General features: G+C 39.8%; 1 protein-coding gene across 1 annotated transcript; it reads left to right on the top strand.

Annotated features, from left to right (window-relative positions):
• The first annotated feature begins 1175 nt into the window (after positions 1-1175).
• Positions 1176-9762, top strand: LOC116036292 (high choriolytic enzyme 1-like). The gene is made up of 9 exons (XM_031279801.2): positions 1176-1231; positions 1342-1420; positions 2321-2366; positions 3580-3732; positions 5718-5835; positions 6792-6970; positions 7933-8014; positions 8602-8736; positions 9652-9762. The coding sequence occupies exons 2-9, from the start codon at positions 1355-1357 to the stop codon at positions 9653-9655; spliced, it is 783 nt and encodes a 260-aa protein (XP_031135661.1). The 5' UTR covers positions 1176-1231; positions 1342-1354; the 3' UTR covers positions 9656-9762.
• The last annotated feature ends 8061 nt before the right edge of the window (positions 9763-17823 follow it).

The following is a 17823-nucleotide window of genomic DNA, read 5'->3' as shown; positions in this document are numbered from 1 at the left end:
CCGGCCGGCACATTCACATACAACTTTTTGTTTTTCTGGGTCAACATTTTGACGTTTTTGTCACTTTTATCAAAGTTTTTTTGTAACGTTTTCCGATGTTTTTATTAACTTTTTTCTGCACCTATTGACATTTTTGTGGGATTTTTCCTGCCTTTTTGAAGCCTTTTCCGACATTTTTGTCACTTTTTTCAACGTTCTTTTATTTTTATTTTTCTAAATGCTATAAAATTGAATAAAACACCCAAATTCAATGAAAGTAGCGAACTGATCATTTTATTTTACTTGTGAAGAGCATTGTGGTGAACCATCCACGTTACTTTTTTTCATTGAAAATTTGGTTGAAAGAAACCCACATTTCTGATATAGAAACTTTTTGAAAATGGGTCAAATTTGACCCGAGGACAACAGGAGGGTTTACAGTCCCTGTCTCTGGTTGTGTTTTTAGATTTGGCAGCTAACAGCTGAGCTAATTAATATGAGCATCAAAAAGAGTTAGGATAAAGACCTGATAAACAGACTGTGTTTATATCTCATGTGAAGGGCTCATTGCATGAGTGGAAACTGATCTTTATTCCAAAATGTGTTTAAAAGAAATGCATGTCCCCTTCAAAAATAATCTAAGGCACTCTGTAGGTCTTGTGCAACACTTAAAATGCCTTTATTTTACATGGCAATGCATTTTAAAATGACCAATGCCTTTTGACTCACATGTCTTCACCAGGATCAAGTGGGTCATTGTCTCTAGCCTTTGTGTCTGAATGCATGTGTCTGTATTTGTATGTATTGTACATCTAAATTAGGCAACTACTGAATCCATTTACAAGTAATTTTAGGGTTTACATCAATTAGAAAATAAAATCTAGCAATATATGAAAAAGAGACATTTTGGCTTGTGTACTGTTAAGTATAGGAACAGTGATGTGTCAAATAAGTTTTAATAATGAAATCAATTATTTTATAAATCCCCTTAGTTGAAATGTGAGAAACATGCTCACTGTTGAGGCCAGGCATCTGATCCAGGTCAAACAAGGTTAAATTGGCTCCTATTCTGGGAATACGAAATGTGTCATCAAGGTGAAATGTTCTTATCAAGGCACTACATTCTGTTTCCACTCCATTCCTTCCCGCGCTGTCCTAAATGTCCTTAAAAGGATTGTTTTTCCGGTGCAGTTGATGCTTTATAATGAGATGTTGCACTTCTCTCTGTGTCTCTCTCCACTCAGACGTAGCAGTAAGTATCAATTATACATTACACATGCACACTGTTTTTTTTTTTTTTTTTTACTTAACCTGGGTAAGTCAGATTTGTAATTAAAGTGCAATGTTTGTCTCTTGCTGCAGGTAATTTGTTGACATGAAATTGAAGTGCATTCTGGGCCTTGTGGTCCTGGTGGCTGTCTCCGCTTGGGCTGAGGAGGAGGTGAGTTTTATCAGCTAAATGTACTTAAAAGTATCAAAAGTAAAAGTATTAGTTCTGCAGAAAACGCTATGACTGAGCGATTTTTAGCTACTATATACAATTAGTTTAGTCCAGTGGCTTCCAACCTACGGGTCGGGCCCTTCCACAGGGTCACCAGATAAATCTGAGGGGTCGTAAAATGGTTAATGGGAGAGGAAAGAAGAAAAAACTAAGTTTTGATACACAAATCTGTTTTAATTTTTGGGACATTTCTCTAATCTTTGCTTTTTGTGTGAAATATTAAAGTTTAGCCTCAAAGAGTTATTTACATGAACTCATGTGAGAAGTTTAAAAGGGGGGGGGGTCTCTGTAGAGAAACATAACTACACACTGCTGTTTTGTGAAAGCACTGGTCTGATCTTAAATAATGCAATTTATGATACATGTAAAATAGATGTAAAAAAAATATATATATAAAAAAGGAACTACTAACTATATCTGTGAAATGTGGTAAAAAGTGTATAAAGCAAAATTGAAAAGCAGCAAAAAAGAAAGAAAGAAAGAAAGAAAGAAAGACAATATTACACTGAAGTAGCAGATCCAATAGTTTTAAACTTCAACAGAAGTTCAAGGAAGTTAACACTTGTGAATGGAGAGTGGCCAGACTCTCTGTACAAATGAAATGTACCAGAGTCTGGTAGGACCAGGCTACTGAACTACAGGACTGGAGTCTAAATTTGTTTTTCTGTCTTTTTTCTTGATATATCATTTCTGGAAAACTCCTGATTCTGTAAGTTTCCTGTCTTGTTTTGAAATTGAAATATCCTGAGTGTTATTAGCTTATAAGAACAAATGCATCGTATGATAATAATTAATTTAATAAACTAAAACCTGTATGCTTTACCCACAGGTCACTATAAGGCTTTGACTGGTTCAGAGCGGATTGAGAGAGCCAACAGGGACGCTGGTGAGCATTATTTTTTAAATAAAGTTTAGTTTGTAGCTTTAGCTCTGGTTCCTCTTCCTGACCAACCAGGACCGAAGCCATGAACAATACTGAGGAATGAAATGAGTCCAAGTTGCAAAAGAAATATCTAAAGTATGTATTTTTTATTCTTTTACTCCAACACGAAGGTCCACATTTTGCTTTGAGGGATTGAAAATCTGGTGGGAAAAATGACTTTTAATTAGTATTATTTATTTGAAGTTGTCCAATTAGAATATGTTGAGTCTTAACAAATGCTATGAAATATTCACCATATTACAAACCCCAATTCCAATGGAGTTGGGACGTTGTGTAAAACGTAAATGAAAACAGAATACAATGATTTGCAAATCCTTTTCAACCTATATTCAATTAAATATATGATATTTAATGTTCAAACTGATCAACTTTAACGTTTTGTTTGCAAATATTCACTCGTTTTGAATATGATGCCTGCAGAACGTTCCAAAAAAGCTGGGACAGGGGCATGTTCACCACTGTGTTACATCACCTTTCCTTTCAACAACACTCAGTAAGCGTTTGGGAACTGAGGACACTTATTGTTGAAGCTTTGTAGGTGGAATTTTTTCCCCTTCTTGCTTGACGTACGACCTCTGTTGCTCAACAGTCCGACGTCTCCGTTGTCGTATTTTGCGCTTCATACTGCCCACACATTTTCAATGGGAGACAGGTCTGGACTGCAGGCTGGTCCCAACTTCATTGGAATTGGGGTTTGTAGTTGATTTAAAGAGCAACGTGCAGGTTGAATTTATAACTGAATTAATACTTAATGTTGTCTGAAGAGGTCTTTTAAAAACACATATGTAGACATTGCTATGTTACACAAAACCTAAAACAGAAATTTTGATGAAAATGTGCCCATTTTAAGCTAGGCTCTGAAATACACCTTTCCCGCTAGCAACGCATCATTTGACGTAGGCAGAGGCACTTTAGAGCTCGCACTCTGCTCTCTCATTGTGGATGTAGATGTAGTTAGAGCGGTGGTGAGAGACAAACGAGATATAGAGAAAGTTTTAGATTGAGTTTTAGAGAAGTTTTTGTAGTTGATTTAACAGTACAGAGCATCTCAGTGTTCTTAATCCTGCGACCAGCACAAACCACAAGCCAGATCTTCTTGATGTACTAATGAATAAGTAAAAAATGTTCTTAATATTGATCTCTGTGTCTGCTGTAGTGCGTTCTCCTGATGAGCCGTACGTAGAGGATGATATTGCGTATGAGTCAGAGGCTAGGAGGAACGCTGACCCCTGCACAGCTAAAGGCTGCATGTGGCCCCGTTCCGCCGACGGGAAGGTCTACGTGGCCTACACCATCTCCAGAGTGTTCTGTGAGTAAAATTCATTCATACTGGGAAGGTTGTTTGTTCATGCAGCAAATACGATTATTTTACATTTATAGTGGTGGCGCCCCCCTAGTGGCCATAGTAATTATGACAGGAGCGAAGCAGAAAGTAATCTCGCATTGCCAGACCTTCCTCCGCAGCGCTGCGGAGGAAGGTCTGGCTAGTCCACACAGCATTCTGGGATGGGACAAAAACGTGCTCTGGTTTATTGGCATTGCTTTACTGCCCTACAAAACAAAAAGGCAGTAACTGCATTTTTGGTCAAAAATGAGTTATTATCATTTTCATGACATTCAAGGCATCCTTTGTTATGTGACAAAACATCTTATCTGAAATGTGTGTCGTTTTGGAGAAAAATGGTAGTCGTTTGTACAGTAACTGCAAAAAGCCCTAGTGAAACAAAGCATGAGTACAGTAACTGCAAAATAGGAGTAAAATATCAAATTAAATATGAGGATTGATATGTACAAAGAATAAGCTAATATAAAGTAACAAAAACAGCCACATGTCCAATAATCTACCTACAACTACTTAGCTGGATGACAGGATAACTTGATGACAGCTTAGCAATGTGAGACTTTAAGCAGCCGTTTCAGCACCAGAACAGCTTCCGGGTGGAAAATATTGACCTAAAATGGTCAAATTAGTGTTGGTTTTGGTATATCCATGTTCAGGAAAACAAATGGTTCCAATTATTTCAAATACAGTGTATCTAACACACCCAGAGCCCAAGTTGTGGCAAAATAGTTTTTGAAGAATCTGTAGTTACTGCCTTTTTCCTTGGTATGGTGCCACGTTTTTGGTAAGTAATACAAAGCAAGAATACAGTATACTGCAAAATAGGGGTAAAATATCAAATTAAATATGAGGATTGATATGTACAAAGAATAAGCTAATATAAAATAACAAAAACAGCCACATGTCCAATAATCTACCTACAACTACTTAGCTGGATGACAGGATAACTTTAAAGTCATTTTTCTCAGTTCTGCACTCTGCGTAGTTACTGCCTTTTTGCTTTGTAGGGCAGTTTAGACCAATCACAATCGCCATGGGCCCCAGTGCCTCTGCAAAATAACCTCGGGAAGGAACTTATTTTGGTGGAACATGTGTACGTTCAAAAGTAGTTGTAGTCGTGCAACAGAAAACTCAGATTGGACAGATAGTCTAGCTAGCTGTCTGGATTCAACAACATCAGAAAACAAGAATCACACATTCTGTTGAAGTGTTCACACAACATGACATCATGACTTCGCGTAAACATACACGCCCACTTTCTTAAGCCAAGTGGAGCGTTATCTGCACCTATTTTTAGCGCCATATACAGAGGACAGGTTGGGTTTAGGAAAAGAAGAACCGGTTGGGTTTAGGAAAAGAACGGGGTTGGATTTAGGAAAAGAAGAACCGGTTGGGTTTAGGAAAAGAGCGGGGTTGGATTTAGGAAAAGAAGAAAGTGACGGTTGAGTTTAGGAAACATGACACGCGGGACACGATCACCGGTCTCCGGGGTGAAAGTCCTGTGTTTGACCCATCCACCACCCCGACCAACCTCCCTAAGCGGATTTTCGCCCTTTCATAATACTCGCTACGGTGTAAATTCACACGCAATAACAAGGTATATAACAATATAAGTCAATGGAGGCCAAACGGCGTTGATAAACACGGCAAAAAGTAAGTATGCGTCTTGATAACACACCAATACTGGCATACAAATTGGCGTGTCATACATACGCCACTTCATGAGATCAGTCTGGTTCATGAATAATAGAAGAAATTGGCAATCAATTTAAAACTGATAGGAATTCCAATCGGGTGTCTTTGGTTTAACGTGTATTCATCCCACAAAACATTTGAATGTCTGTTTGCTGTAAAATCGTATCAATTGTTGACGCAAAGATAATGTACATTGAATATCATAGCATTATGTCAGGCTTGTAGCATCAACTTTAAAGTGCTTTTTCCTTTCCCAGCCCCTCGTGACGTGGCCATCATCACACGTGGTCTGCAGTCCTTCCACGAAGTCTCCTGTCTCCGCTTTGTCCAACGCACCGGCCAGAGAGACTACCTGAATATCCAGTCCCTTAACGGGTGAGCATCAGTGCTGGAGTACATTTACTCAAGTAGCCTACTGTCCTTAAGTACAAATTTGAGTATCTTAAATGATCACATGCCACTTTAAAGATGGAAATATTGTACCCTTCATTACATCTTTACTACAACTTTAGTTACTTTAAAAATGAAGATGTTTGCTCACAAAACATGACAATATGACAATGTCAAAGTACAGATGAAAAGATCTGACAAATGATCAATGTCAGAAAATTAATTGGCACTTTTCACTTTTCATGCAAAAAAAACATTTTCATGGTTCCAGTTTCTCAAATATGCTGCTTTTATTTTGATCATTTTGATCTAGATTTTGCTTTGAATACTTTAAGTCCATTTTCCTGATTATACTTGCATACTTTTACCTGTAGTGGAGTATTTCTACAGTGTGGTATTAGTACTTTAACTTGAGTTTGGGGGTTACAGTAGCTCAGCCCGTTGGGAGTTGGGTTGGGAACCAGAGGGTCACTGGTTCAAGGCTGGTTTCGAGGGTGGACTGGTAGCTGGAGAGCTGCCAGTTCACCTCCTGGGCACTGCCAAGGTGCTGTTGATCAAGGTGCTGTTGATCAAGGTGCTGTTGAGCAAGGTGCTGTTGATCAAGGTGCTGTTGAGCAAGGTGCTGTTGAGCAAGGTGCTGTTGAGCAAGGCACTGCACTCGTCCCAGCAGTCGCAGCCCCCTCTCTCTGACATCTCTCCATTTGTGCATGTATTTCAGGGCCCGTGTGTAGTGCGTTGTATCAACATCAATTGTAATTGTATATAATTGTATAAAATAAATGAAATTAAAGGATTTGAATACTTCCTCCACCGCTGCTGAGCATGTAGCCTCATTTCCACGAGGCAACGTTGCCTTAAGGATGCAATAGTTGATGTATTTTCATGTCTGCTAAAACAAAAACAACAGTACATTGACCGAGATGTGTCCTGAATCATTACAGGTGCTACTCCTACATCGGACGTCTCGGCAATGGGCAGGATCTGTCCCTGCAGCGTTCAGGCTGCGTTTACCACCACACTGTCCAGCATGAGGTGCTCCACGCACTGGGCTTCCACCACGAGCAGAAACGCTCCGACCGGGACCAGTACATCCGCCCTGTGCTGGAGAACGTCATCCCTGGTTTGTACTTTATTTAACGTAGGATTTTCCCTAGCATTATAAGGCTTAAGTGCAGCACCCAAGCCATACTGGGCACCACCTAAGCCAAATAAATGTAACTAAATTACTTTTGTCAGTTCTAATGATTGTAGTTGGACTTCTTTAGCAAGTTTTGTCTTCAAGCTTTTTGAGTTTTATTTATTATCTGCTCTAGCTTTTCTAACATTTTAGCAACGGCGTAATTTACAGGGGGGATGGTGGTTACAACAACAAAATTATGTTAAATTGCATTTTTTCATTTCTTGAGGGAGGACGCCTAAACCCCCTGCCAAATAAATGCACCTAAGTCTTCCACAAACCTAGGGAAAACACTGTAATGGATGTTGTAGGATGAAGTCACTTTCAGGGGATACAAAAGAACACCATGAGATATAAAAGGAGTAGTTTGACAGAGTCAGATGAGAAGATTGATTTGTCCTTTGAATATGAAGTTGCAGCCAGTAGCCTGTTAGCTTAGTTTAACACAAAGACTGGAAACATTGGGAAACTGGCTCAGTTGTGTGTATTCCTGTCACATTCTGCCTTGATCTGTCCTTATTTGCCTCCACCATCTGCATTTGGGTCCCTCTCCTGCTGCCCGACCTGACAATTCATGCAACGCTACGTCATTATGCTATTTTTTTAAAAATTCTGTGTAGTTCTTTCTTTCGCTAGTCCAAATATAATTTTGCTGTATTACGACTACAAATGAGACCAACATGCAACTAATATTGCAGCCAATCAGCTTTCGTGTTATTGGCGTGTATCTCTTTCGAACTCAAACTCTGCAAGAAAGCAAATTCCCAAAATGTCAAACTAGTCCTTTAACAACAATAGCCTAAATGTAACCACAGGTATAGGTTGGCAGGATTTGAGCCCCAGGTAACAGTGAATACAGACACAGGTGGATCTCATGTTGTTCTGTTTTCTTTTCAAATCATCAGGACAGGAGCACAACTTTGACAAAATCGTCACTCTGAACCAGGGAACCACCTACGACTACGGCTCTGTGATGCATTACCACAAGTAGGTCAAACCAGAATGACTGTGGCGGCCATCTTTGTGATGCAGAATATTAGCAGGCATTCAGACAGAAAACAAACAGCTTTTTTGGAACAATTTATCATTTTTATAATTTCTACTCTTTATTGATTCCGAATGGGGGAAATTACAATTCACACTCTGTTATTACACACTACACACAGGCCTGAAATACACACACATGCTTACATGAGCGGTTACAGTAAGCTGCCCTTCACATCGTTTACAACAAATAAATAATAAAAAATAGATTAAAAGTGCATATTTAGACAGAAAGCAAACATATTGCAACAGATCAGTACTAACTTAAAGTTTGTTGAACTTAAAGTACTAACTTTAAGTTCAAGTCATTAATGGAGGTAAACTTTATTGAATACTGTAGTTAACTTTATTTTAAGTACATTTTCTGTATGCATCCTGGTATTTTGATGGTTTTGTTTTTTCCAGTTTTTGTTTGTTTGGTAACCTTTTGCTTTGCCACGTATTCCCTCTTTCAATTCTTTCAAAAACGTTGGCAACAGTGTGGTATTAAGCAATCATAAATATTTAGCTTTTTGTGTGTTTTTTTTTAGGTATGCTTTCTCCAAGAACAACAAGCCCACCTTGGTGGCCATCCCTGACCCCAACGTGGAGTTCGGCCTGGCCTCCGAGATGAGCCAGATGGACATCATCAGGCTCAACAAGCTGTACTGCGGAGCCGTCTCCAGGTAAAACCACAACAAGGATTCTTTAATAGATCTCTTTATGTTGATCTATTTAATCAACACAAAGAAAAATATGTTCATTAGGGCTCGGCAATATATCGATATTATATCGATACCGTGATATGAGAATAGATATCGTCTTAGATTTTGGATATCGTAATATGACATAAGTGTTGTCTTTTCCTGGTTTTAAAGGCTGCATCACAGTAAAGTGATGTCATTTTCTGAACTTACCAGACTGTTCTAGCTGTTCTATTATTTGCCTTTTCCCCATTTAGACATTATGTCCACATTACTGATGATTATTTATCTAAAATCTAAGTGTGAAGATATTTTGTTAAAGCACCAATTGTCAACCCTAGAATATTGCCGCAATATCGATATTGAGGTATTTGGTCAAGAATATCGTGATATCTGATTTTCTCCCTATCGTCCAGCCCTAATGTTCATTATTTATATGAAAATTCTTTTAGAGGATTTTTAGACTGGCTGTAGATTTTTTTTTTATTTATTTATTTATTTTTTATTAACCTTTATTTTACCAGGAAATAGATTCAGAATCTCTTTTTCAAGGGAGACCTGGCCAAGACAGCAGTATAATAGTTCCATATTAAAATATACAGTGAGAGACAAACAACATAAAACAAAAAAAGACAGTTGGCAATTTAACATCATCTCAACATAATCACCAGCAGCGCTCAGTAACAGCACATGTGCATTTAGTACTCAAATAGTCCTTTATCCTAATTTTAAACTGTGTCATTGTTGGTAGGTAGTCTTATTTAAGCTACTTCTGCAATTTACTGTATACCAGGATGAGGGTGCAACAACTTTAAAGGCACTTTCACCGAAGACAGATGAATAAAAAAAAGTTGATTTCTGTGTAACGTACTCTTCTTCTCTCTCTTCTCTAAACAGGTGAATGGGGTGATGCAGAAAATACTTCAGGAATCATCATCATCATCGCTTGGTCATTCATTTTAAAATGCTTTAATGAACATCAATAAATTTGCATTCAAGCATACAGTTCCTTTTGAGTTTGTTCATTCACTTGTGTACTTACCGTCTGACATTTCAAACCTACTTCCCTTATATTCCACTGGGAGGCGACACCTCTTCACAGTTCCTAAATACATGCAGAGAGCGGCTGCCACTGCTTGTCCAGTACTGCTCTTTAAAAGCCGGAATGACACAGATATTTTCACACCTGACACCACTAAAGGCAGTTTTTTTTTCATTCTGAACACTTCAGGCAGACAATTCAGAGACAATTCAAATATACACCCAAATCCAGAAATGCAAAACGTCAGAAATTATACAAATATGCAAATAAAGTTCTATTTTCTTAAGTTTCACAGGCTGTGGCGAAGGAGAAACTACCATCTGCTCAAATATATTTGATAAAAGATAAAAGACCAACACCAACCCCATCTTTCAGAAAAATTCCATTTTCCATTCAATTTTTTTCAAAGTGAAAGTTGTGTCTTCGGGCGAACGGGGGTGTAGTCTGGTTTACTGGATGTACAGTGATACAGGATAAAGCCAGACAGTTCTGTGAAGCCCCGAATGTTTCCAACATCTGGCTCCGCCCCTGAATGTAACTGATTGTGTTAAATGGCCATATGATATTGTCTCATATCCACCACAGGCCCCTGAATTAAATGAAATCAAAATCATACCGTGGCAGACTTTGTGTTATCTGCAAATATCGTATCCTTGTCCAAAGAATGTACTGAACTTTCAGCCTATCAGTCCTGATGTCTGACTGTTTATCTTTCATTACCACAACCCTCCTCGTTCTGAGAGATTTCAAGAATAAGTAGCACATACCCACCACAATGCACAGTGTACTGAGGAATCTGTTCTTCTCTGAGACACCTATTGTGTGCACATTTTAGAAGAATGGTTAGAATGCACGCTGAACACTTGGTGAAAGACTCGCCTTGACATTTTATTCATCTGAAAAACAAATGGTGAACATGCATAAGAGGAAATTAAATGAAGAGAATAAGAAGAAGATGCTTCTGTCTCCATGCAGACAGGTGCAGAAAATCTAGTCTCGGTACTTTAGGGGCCGGGGTACATGAGAGAGTTGCTCCCTCACCGCTCTCTGATTCACTGTTGTCAACACACTGTTGATTCTTTAAAAAAGCAGTTGTAGACTTGGTTATTCAAACAGGGTTTTAGTTAGACGAGGGTTTTTGGGGACGTCTGATTTTATGTATCTATGTTTTACCATTGTTCTGTTATGGCTTTATTTATTGCAGGGGTCTTCAACAGGGGGCCCGGGAGGGGGTCCTCAGAGTCACTGCAGGGGGGGCACCAAATTATTGTTTATTTTTGAAAGTTTTTTCAAAACTTAAAAAGTATTAACATGAATCTAACATATTATTAGCTAAATCCCCACTGCTAACTGGCCTATAGGTAAGGTAGTCACTAATACCCCGTTTACACGTACATAGTTATTTTGAAAAACGAAGACATTTCCCTTCGTTTGTGCCCTTCGTTTACACGCAAACAGAGAATTTGCCTCTGAAAAGAATTCTTTCTAAAAACTCCAGCCAGAGTGGAGATTTTGGAAAACTTTGTTTGCACGTTTGCATATAAACTGAGACAAATGGAGGTTTAGGCAGCCGAGGAAGTGAGGAAGAGAAGAGAGAGGAAGGGATTCGTTGCTGTTGTTGCTATTTTCGGGATTCTGATTGGCTAACGTGGGCTTGAGCTTCTCGTTACACTGCCACCTACAGGTTTGGCATACCCTTGACGGCATTGATGGCACATATACACAGGTACGTGTAAACAAACACTTTTCTGAAAACTGACAGCTGAAGTTATTTTTGAAAACGGAGAGGTTGAAATGTCCGTTAATGAAAATAGCCGGACACGTGTAAACGTAGTGTGAATGCAGCGTAAGGTAGCCATCCAGAGATACAGGTCATCCTAAGGATTCACTGTGCCACATGTATGTTTACCATTAAAACATTATTTATAAAATCATGGCAACAATTATTAGGCTTTTTTAATAGCTTAGGATTCTTAACCACAAAAGATGTGTATAAAGGCTTTAGGCCGCCCTACATGTTATTGTAGGCCCAGTTTATTTTATACAACATATGTAGTAGGGGGTCCCTGCTCCATCTCTCCTTCAGTTAAAGGGTCCTTGGCTTAAAAAACGTTGATTTATTGTAAATCATTTTATTGTGAAGCACTTTTTATCTGTGAAAGGTGCTATATAAATAAATTTTACTTACAGTGTCCCATCCAACCCGCATGTGGCCCGGCCCGGGGTCACCACCCTGATACTTGGCACCCGGCGTCAGGGAGAGTGACACTCTTGTTCAGAACCTGTCCAGATTTCAGATGCCAAGATGAGTCATCCAGAAACTTGATGACGTCAGACCAGGAAACTATTATTATTATTGTTACTGATTAACCGCATACAAATAGTAATACTATTGCTTTAAGTGCTTTAGCTTTCACTCCTGCTACCTCTATTATTGTCAAATCTACAACTAATACAAAAGATTGAGAATATACACAGACCACACATTATGCACACATACACCCTCTAATGTACAACCTCTTATTCTGGCTTTAAAGGATGACAATACAGGACTAAGTACACACACAACATGGTATGTTATGTGCCCTTAAGTAACAATTCTCACAGTGTTTTCATTGTTCCTTCTGCAAATAATCTGCACTTCCTCTGAGAGTAAATCTTCTCCTGACATGTCACTTCATGCCTCAGGGCAACGTCAGCTCTGCCAGCGGGACAGACTGCCGTTGATTTTGGGCGGCCTGTCAATCACAGCTCCAGGCTCTGAAGAATGCGGGAGATCCAGTTTGGGACGGAGGACTTCAGCTGACTTTTACTGCTCTACAGAGGAGGTGTAGTGGATAGAAAAGTGACACAAAACTCATAAAACTCTGGCCTTTTTAAAAGAAATGGTAAACAATCAAAAGGAGTGATCAACTCAAACGTTTTCAATTCAGTCTGTACCACTGACTGAAAAGTCCATTCTTAGTTAATGTACACTGGAGGTTTTAAACTTTCCACATCACACTGTCACAACACACACACACACACACACACACACACACACCAAAAGCATTCTGATGGCAGAAGAACGTGAAAGCAGCCTTTTAGTGTCAAACTAACTAACTGCACCTCATTCTGCTCAGTGAAGCTTAAACATCCAAGTGAAGAGACAATATTCGTTCTACAAGGGCAGCCTTTACCACTCTCATATAAACCATCAAAATCAAATGAAAGCATTTATATTTTTCCTCTCTGGTCAGTTTCATTGCGTGGGTCCTTGAAAATTGGGACAAAAACACAGTGACTGCAGCCTTTCACTGTTTAGAAGAAGCACCTGCTCCCTCCACTCCGCAGTCATGAGATGGTGGTTAAACAGAGAGACACAGTGTGAGGGGAGAAAGTGAAGAGAAGACATTGACAAAAATTGAGAGAGAGAGAGAGAGAGAGAGAGAGAGAGAGAGAGAGAGAGAGAGAGAGAGAGAGAGAGAGAGAGAGCTCAGAGGAAAGCGCTGACTTCAGAGTAGCAGTGACGGTGACTGAACAGAGGTCTGGTTCAGCTACTGGCAGCCCCTCAGGGACAATCAGGCGGAGGCGGAGATGGAGATGTGGCCCAGATCCCAGCTCTCTTCCTCCTTGCCTCCATTTCCTCTCTCTCTCTGTCAGTAGAGTCACTACCAACCATGTCCTTCCATCCTCTGGCAAGGATATGGGATCCGGGGCTTGCTGTCTCACTCTTTTTATGTCTTTCCTGTCTGCCGGCTGGCCGACCCGGCCTCAGAGCCACAGCACACAGGGCCCAGTGATGGCCGACTGGCCGCCTGGCTGCCCTCTCAGTCCACTAGGCCCTCGTCGATAAAAAGGAAGTCATTGTGCCTCGCTGTGTGTCCTAACAATGAGCGAGTTAATATGAGCCAAGTGTTCCCACAGGATTGAGGAAAAGGGTGGGGGGTCTCTGGCTGAAGGTCCCTGCTGCCTGCCCCCCGACTTCGGTCCCATCCATCAGTGTCTGTCCCCTCATCTTTCTCCCTGTCCTCCTCTGGTTCTCATCATTTCACCTCACACCCCTGCTCGCCCTTCCTGCAATGGGTATGGTTTATGGTTCATCTACAGATCACTTCCAACTATGGGCTGTCAATGGATTCAATTATTCAATCGCGATTAATCGCATGAGTGTAGTTAACTCACGATTAATCTAAAAATTTATCGGCCAGTTTAAAAATGTACTTTAAAAAGGATTTTCTTTTACGTTTTTAATGCTCAAGTGGTATTTGAGACGCAACGTTCTCTGGTGGTAACTCGATTCACATCGACAGTATAACTTTTGTCTTGTCGAGAAAACCATCTGGAATGGCTTTGAAACTGAAGTTGCTGTTCGAAAGACCCTTTTCTTTATCCATTTCTGCTCAAGGAGGTTTGTTTCTGCTAGCCATCCACAACGTTACTGCTGCATCGCTTCCTGATTTCCCAAACTACAGAGCGGCCCAAATGACAGAATGTGCGTGCGTTAAAGTGTAACTCTCGCCAAAATGCAACCTAGGGTCTTTTTGTGAATGTACCTGAGTCAAACTTTCGTTTAAAAGCATATTTAGGACGGAATCGTCACTTTTAAGATTTACCGTATTCTCGTTTTTCAGTCAAATGGCCTTTTGAATGGGAGAGCTAGGGGCACTTTTATGCTAGCCTCAAAATTGCTATTTTTAAATGCTAAGAAGGCTCGACACAACATGAGACTTTGCTCGAAGTATGACCAAGGGCTCTACACCTCAACGAAAGCATTGAGAACATTGTTTGTGTTCACAGAGTTTACTAAAAAGAAAGGTTTTGAGCAACTCACGTTAGCAGTTGTTGTTTACACTATCCACCATTTTCCCAGTCCTAAATATTCTTTTAAACGAAAGTTTGACTCGGGTACATTCAAAAAAAGACCCTAGGTTGCATTTTGGCAAGAGTTACACTTTAATCCAAAAAATGAGTGGCGTTAAAAGGAATTTGCATTAACTTCTCATTATCACTTTTAATTTTGACAGCCCTACTTCCGACACTTGCAGAAAACACTGCACAGCTAACTACAACTACAGTCATTTATTCCCCAGTAACATACATGAGTACATTTACTCAAGCTCTGTACCTGAGTGCGATTTTAAGGCACAAAATGTTCGAATAGGGATGTAAAAAAAGGTTTGTTGTATTTAAAAAGGATATCTCTTATGTTTGTGCCTTAAAGAAGAAACCATCTAACAACAGGAACTTTGCCTGTGTGCTTAAAGAGCCCATATTATGAAAAAAAAACCTTTTTCTGGGATTTGGGGTGTTATTTTGTGTCTCTGGTGCTTCCACATGCATACAAACTTGGAAAAAAAACATCCATGCTATTTTGAGTGAGATACGGTTTCTGAATGTGTCCTGCCTTCAGTCTCCGGGTGAGCTGTTCAAAATCTGCACGGCTTTCTATGTCACTAGCCAAGACGAGGTGGCTAGCTCGGTGCACCAGGCTAGGTGGTAGCATGCTAGCTCGTTCTCAATAGCAAAACACTGCTACAACACACACTAGTTCACCATAATCTACAAAAGAACTACTTACATGTCCCTATTCTGCAGGTATTCCACGCAAAGTTGGAAGTGCGCCCTCATTTAGAAGAAGTCTCCAGGCTAATCCTGCCTTGTACTGACTGAAGTTGTAGAAACAAACAGCTAGCTGATATGATCCTTACCTAGCTACTGTGCATGTGTGACTCCCAACAAAGATAGTATGGAAGTGTGATGTCTCACTCTGTAGCTAAAACAGAGAGCTCAACACACAGGGTGTAAAGAGGAGCTGCAGCAATGTGCAGTACAACAAAAATATGGTGTTTTTTGAAAATTAAACCATGTAAACCTATTCTGATATAACCTCTAAATACAATTATGAACCTGAAAATGAACATAATATGGGCACTTTAAAAATCAGACCAAATGTGGCTTCCCACCTCTATGAAAAAATGTTGCTAAATTTGAATCGCATGTTCCTCACATGCATGAGACTCCCTCACGTTAGCATTAACGTGCTTTGTCACAGATGTTCCTCAAGTCCTAACATCATTTGAGATGCTGATTTCGGAGGCATGGTTATCCATGAAGCCAATTATAGCAAACATGATTAGCCACATTTAGCATTGAGTCATTGTTCATTTAGATCAAGTGAGTGATAATAGCAGTTCCCCTCAGCTACTTGTAAATACAGTCTGCACCGGCAAGGTCCTGAGATCACAGGGTGGATGAAGCAGTTCAAAAGGTATCTGACAGCTGGGCCCTCTTTAGTCATTGTGTGTCTCTTTGTAGTCATTGTGTGTCCCTTCGTAGTCATTTTCTGTCTCTTTATGGTTGTTTTGCCCTTTTCACTGTTGTTGTAGGTCTCTTTGAGTCTCTTTGCAGCTGTTTTCCGTCTCGTTGAAGTTGTTTTGTGTCTCTTTGGCTGTGTTCAGACCGCAGGCCAAAGTGACCCAAATCCGTTTTTTTTTTGTGCTCATATCTTTTCTCATATTTTTTTCATTACAGTGTGAACAGCCCAAGTCACAAGGCATCCGATCTTTTCTAGTTCTGATTTGGGCCACTTTCATATGTGGTCCAAATCCATTACAGGTCAGATTCTTTTTTAAATGCAAGCCCAGTCTAGACAGTCAGATCATGCCTATAGTTGAGTCTGATGCGGACCACATTTAAAAATAAATAAATAATCTCAGTCAAAAAAAATCTGATCTGGCAATAAATCGGAATTGAGCATTACGGCCTGCAGTCTGAACAGTAGCCTTTGTGGTCATTTTGCGTGTCCTTGTAGTAGTTTTGTGTCTCTTTGTAGTCATTTTGCTTATGGTTGTTTTGCTTTTGTCTCTTTGTGATGTCTTTGTGTCTTTTTTGTGTTTTTTTTTTCTAGTTGTTTGTGTCTCATTGTAGTTGTTATGCCCCTTTTCACTGTTGTTGCGAGTGTCTTTGTGTCTCTTTGCAGCCGCTTTGCATCTCGTAGTAGTTGTTTGGGTCTCTTTGTGGTCGTTTTATTTTTATTTGGGATCATTCTGCATCTCTTTGTGCTAGGTGTGTGTCTCTTTGAGTGACATTTTGCAGGTGAAGGCCACTTTGAGCCACTCTGGATCTGTGCCCTGGGCCCGTTTCAGTAATCCATCCATGGTTAGTAGATACATTGATTGTTGGTTTTGGTCTGTTAATGAGATTACTCCTGTGGCCTTTTCTGTGGGTTACCCCTTAAATGCTGCAGTTTCTTCCCTTACTGCTGCTAGGACATATGCATCAAATAGATTAGAAACTCTGAATTGACCCATACTGAATGAGTTTCTCTCTATCTGTGTTTATGAACAACGTGTCGTGATTGTCACGGTTCCAGCCCACCGGCTGTGTCAACAGTATCAGACAGGTAGAGGAAATAAAAGTGTCACCTCAGCCTACAATATACTGGAGTGAGGATTAGTCCAGCCTGGTTTAACATACAATACTGTACAGACAACCCAAGCCTAAATGTGAATTTAGATCATAGTATTTACTATTTTGCACGTGGCTGCATAATTTTGAGAGTTTTTATGCATCCTAAAGTCCTCAAACACGTGTTCGTAAAATGAAAATAAACGCAAGAAAACCAAGATGGCCGACTTCCTGTCAGATTTTCATCAAAGGAACTTTATCTAAACAAGGGGGTGCATTAGGGGGCGCTATGGAGAACGCTGGTCACGCACAAGCCCAATCACTACAGGACTTTGCAATTATCGCCAGGTCTGACATATGTGCCAATTTGGTAAGTTTTCGAGTATCCTAAGTCCCTCAAAAATGCGATTGCACAGCAGAAAAGTATTTTAACCCTTGTGTGGTCCTCGGGTCAAATTTGACCCGTTTTCAAAGATCTGTATCAAAAATATGGGTTTCTTTCAACCAAACTGCCCAAAAATAACATGGATGGTTCCATACACGAAACAGGCTGTAATTATGCATCAACATACGTTCCTCTGATCTTAATTATTAGCCAAAGTAATTCATAATTTCTGGGGGTTTTTAACTGAAAATTA

The sequence above is a fragment of the Sander lucioperca genome, chromosome 7 (genome assembly GCF_008315115.2).
Source record: "Sander lucioperca isolate FBNREF2018 chromosome 7, SLUC_FBN_1.2, whole genome shotgun sequence".
NCBI classification, from domain to species: Eukaryota; Metazoa; Chordata; class Actinopteri; order Perciformes; family Percidae; genus Sander; species Sander lucioperca.
The sequence above is the reverse complement of the archived record's forward strand: the minus strand, read 5'-3'. Positions and strand labels throughout refer to the sequence as shown.

Bases quoted from the DNA above. Each gene is read 5' to 3' on its own strand.
- LOC116036292 (XM_031279801.2), top strand. From the start codon at position 1,355: ATGAAATTGAAGTGCATTCTGGGCCTTGTGGTCCTGGTGGCTGTCTCC. The intron at 3,733-5,717 runs GTGAGTAAAATT...TTCCTTTCCCAG, and splicing joins CACCATCTCCAGAGTGTTCT to CCCCTCGTGACGTGGCCATC. The intron at 8,015-8,601 runs GTAGGTCAAACC...GTTTTTTTTTAG, and splicing joins TCTGTGATGCATTACCACAA to GTATGCTTTCTCCAAGAACA.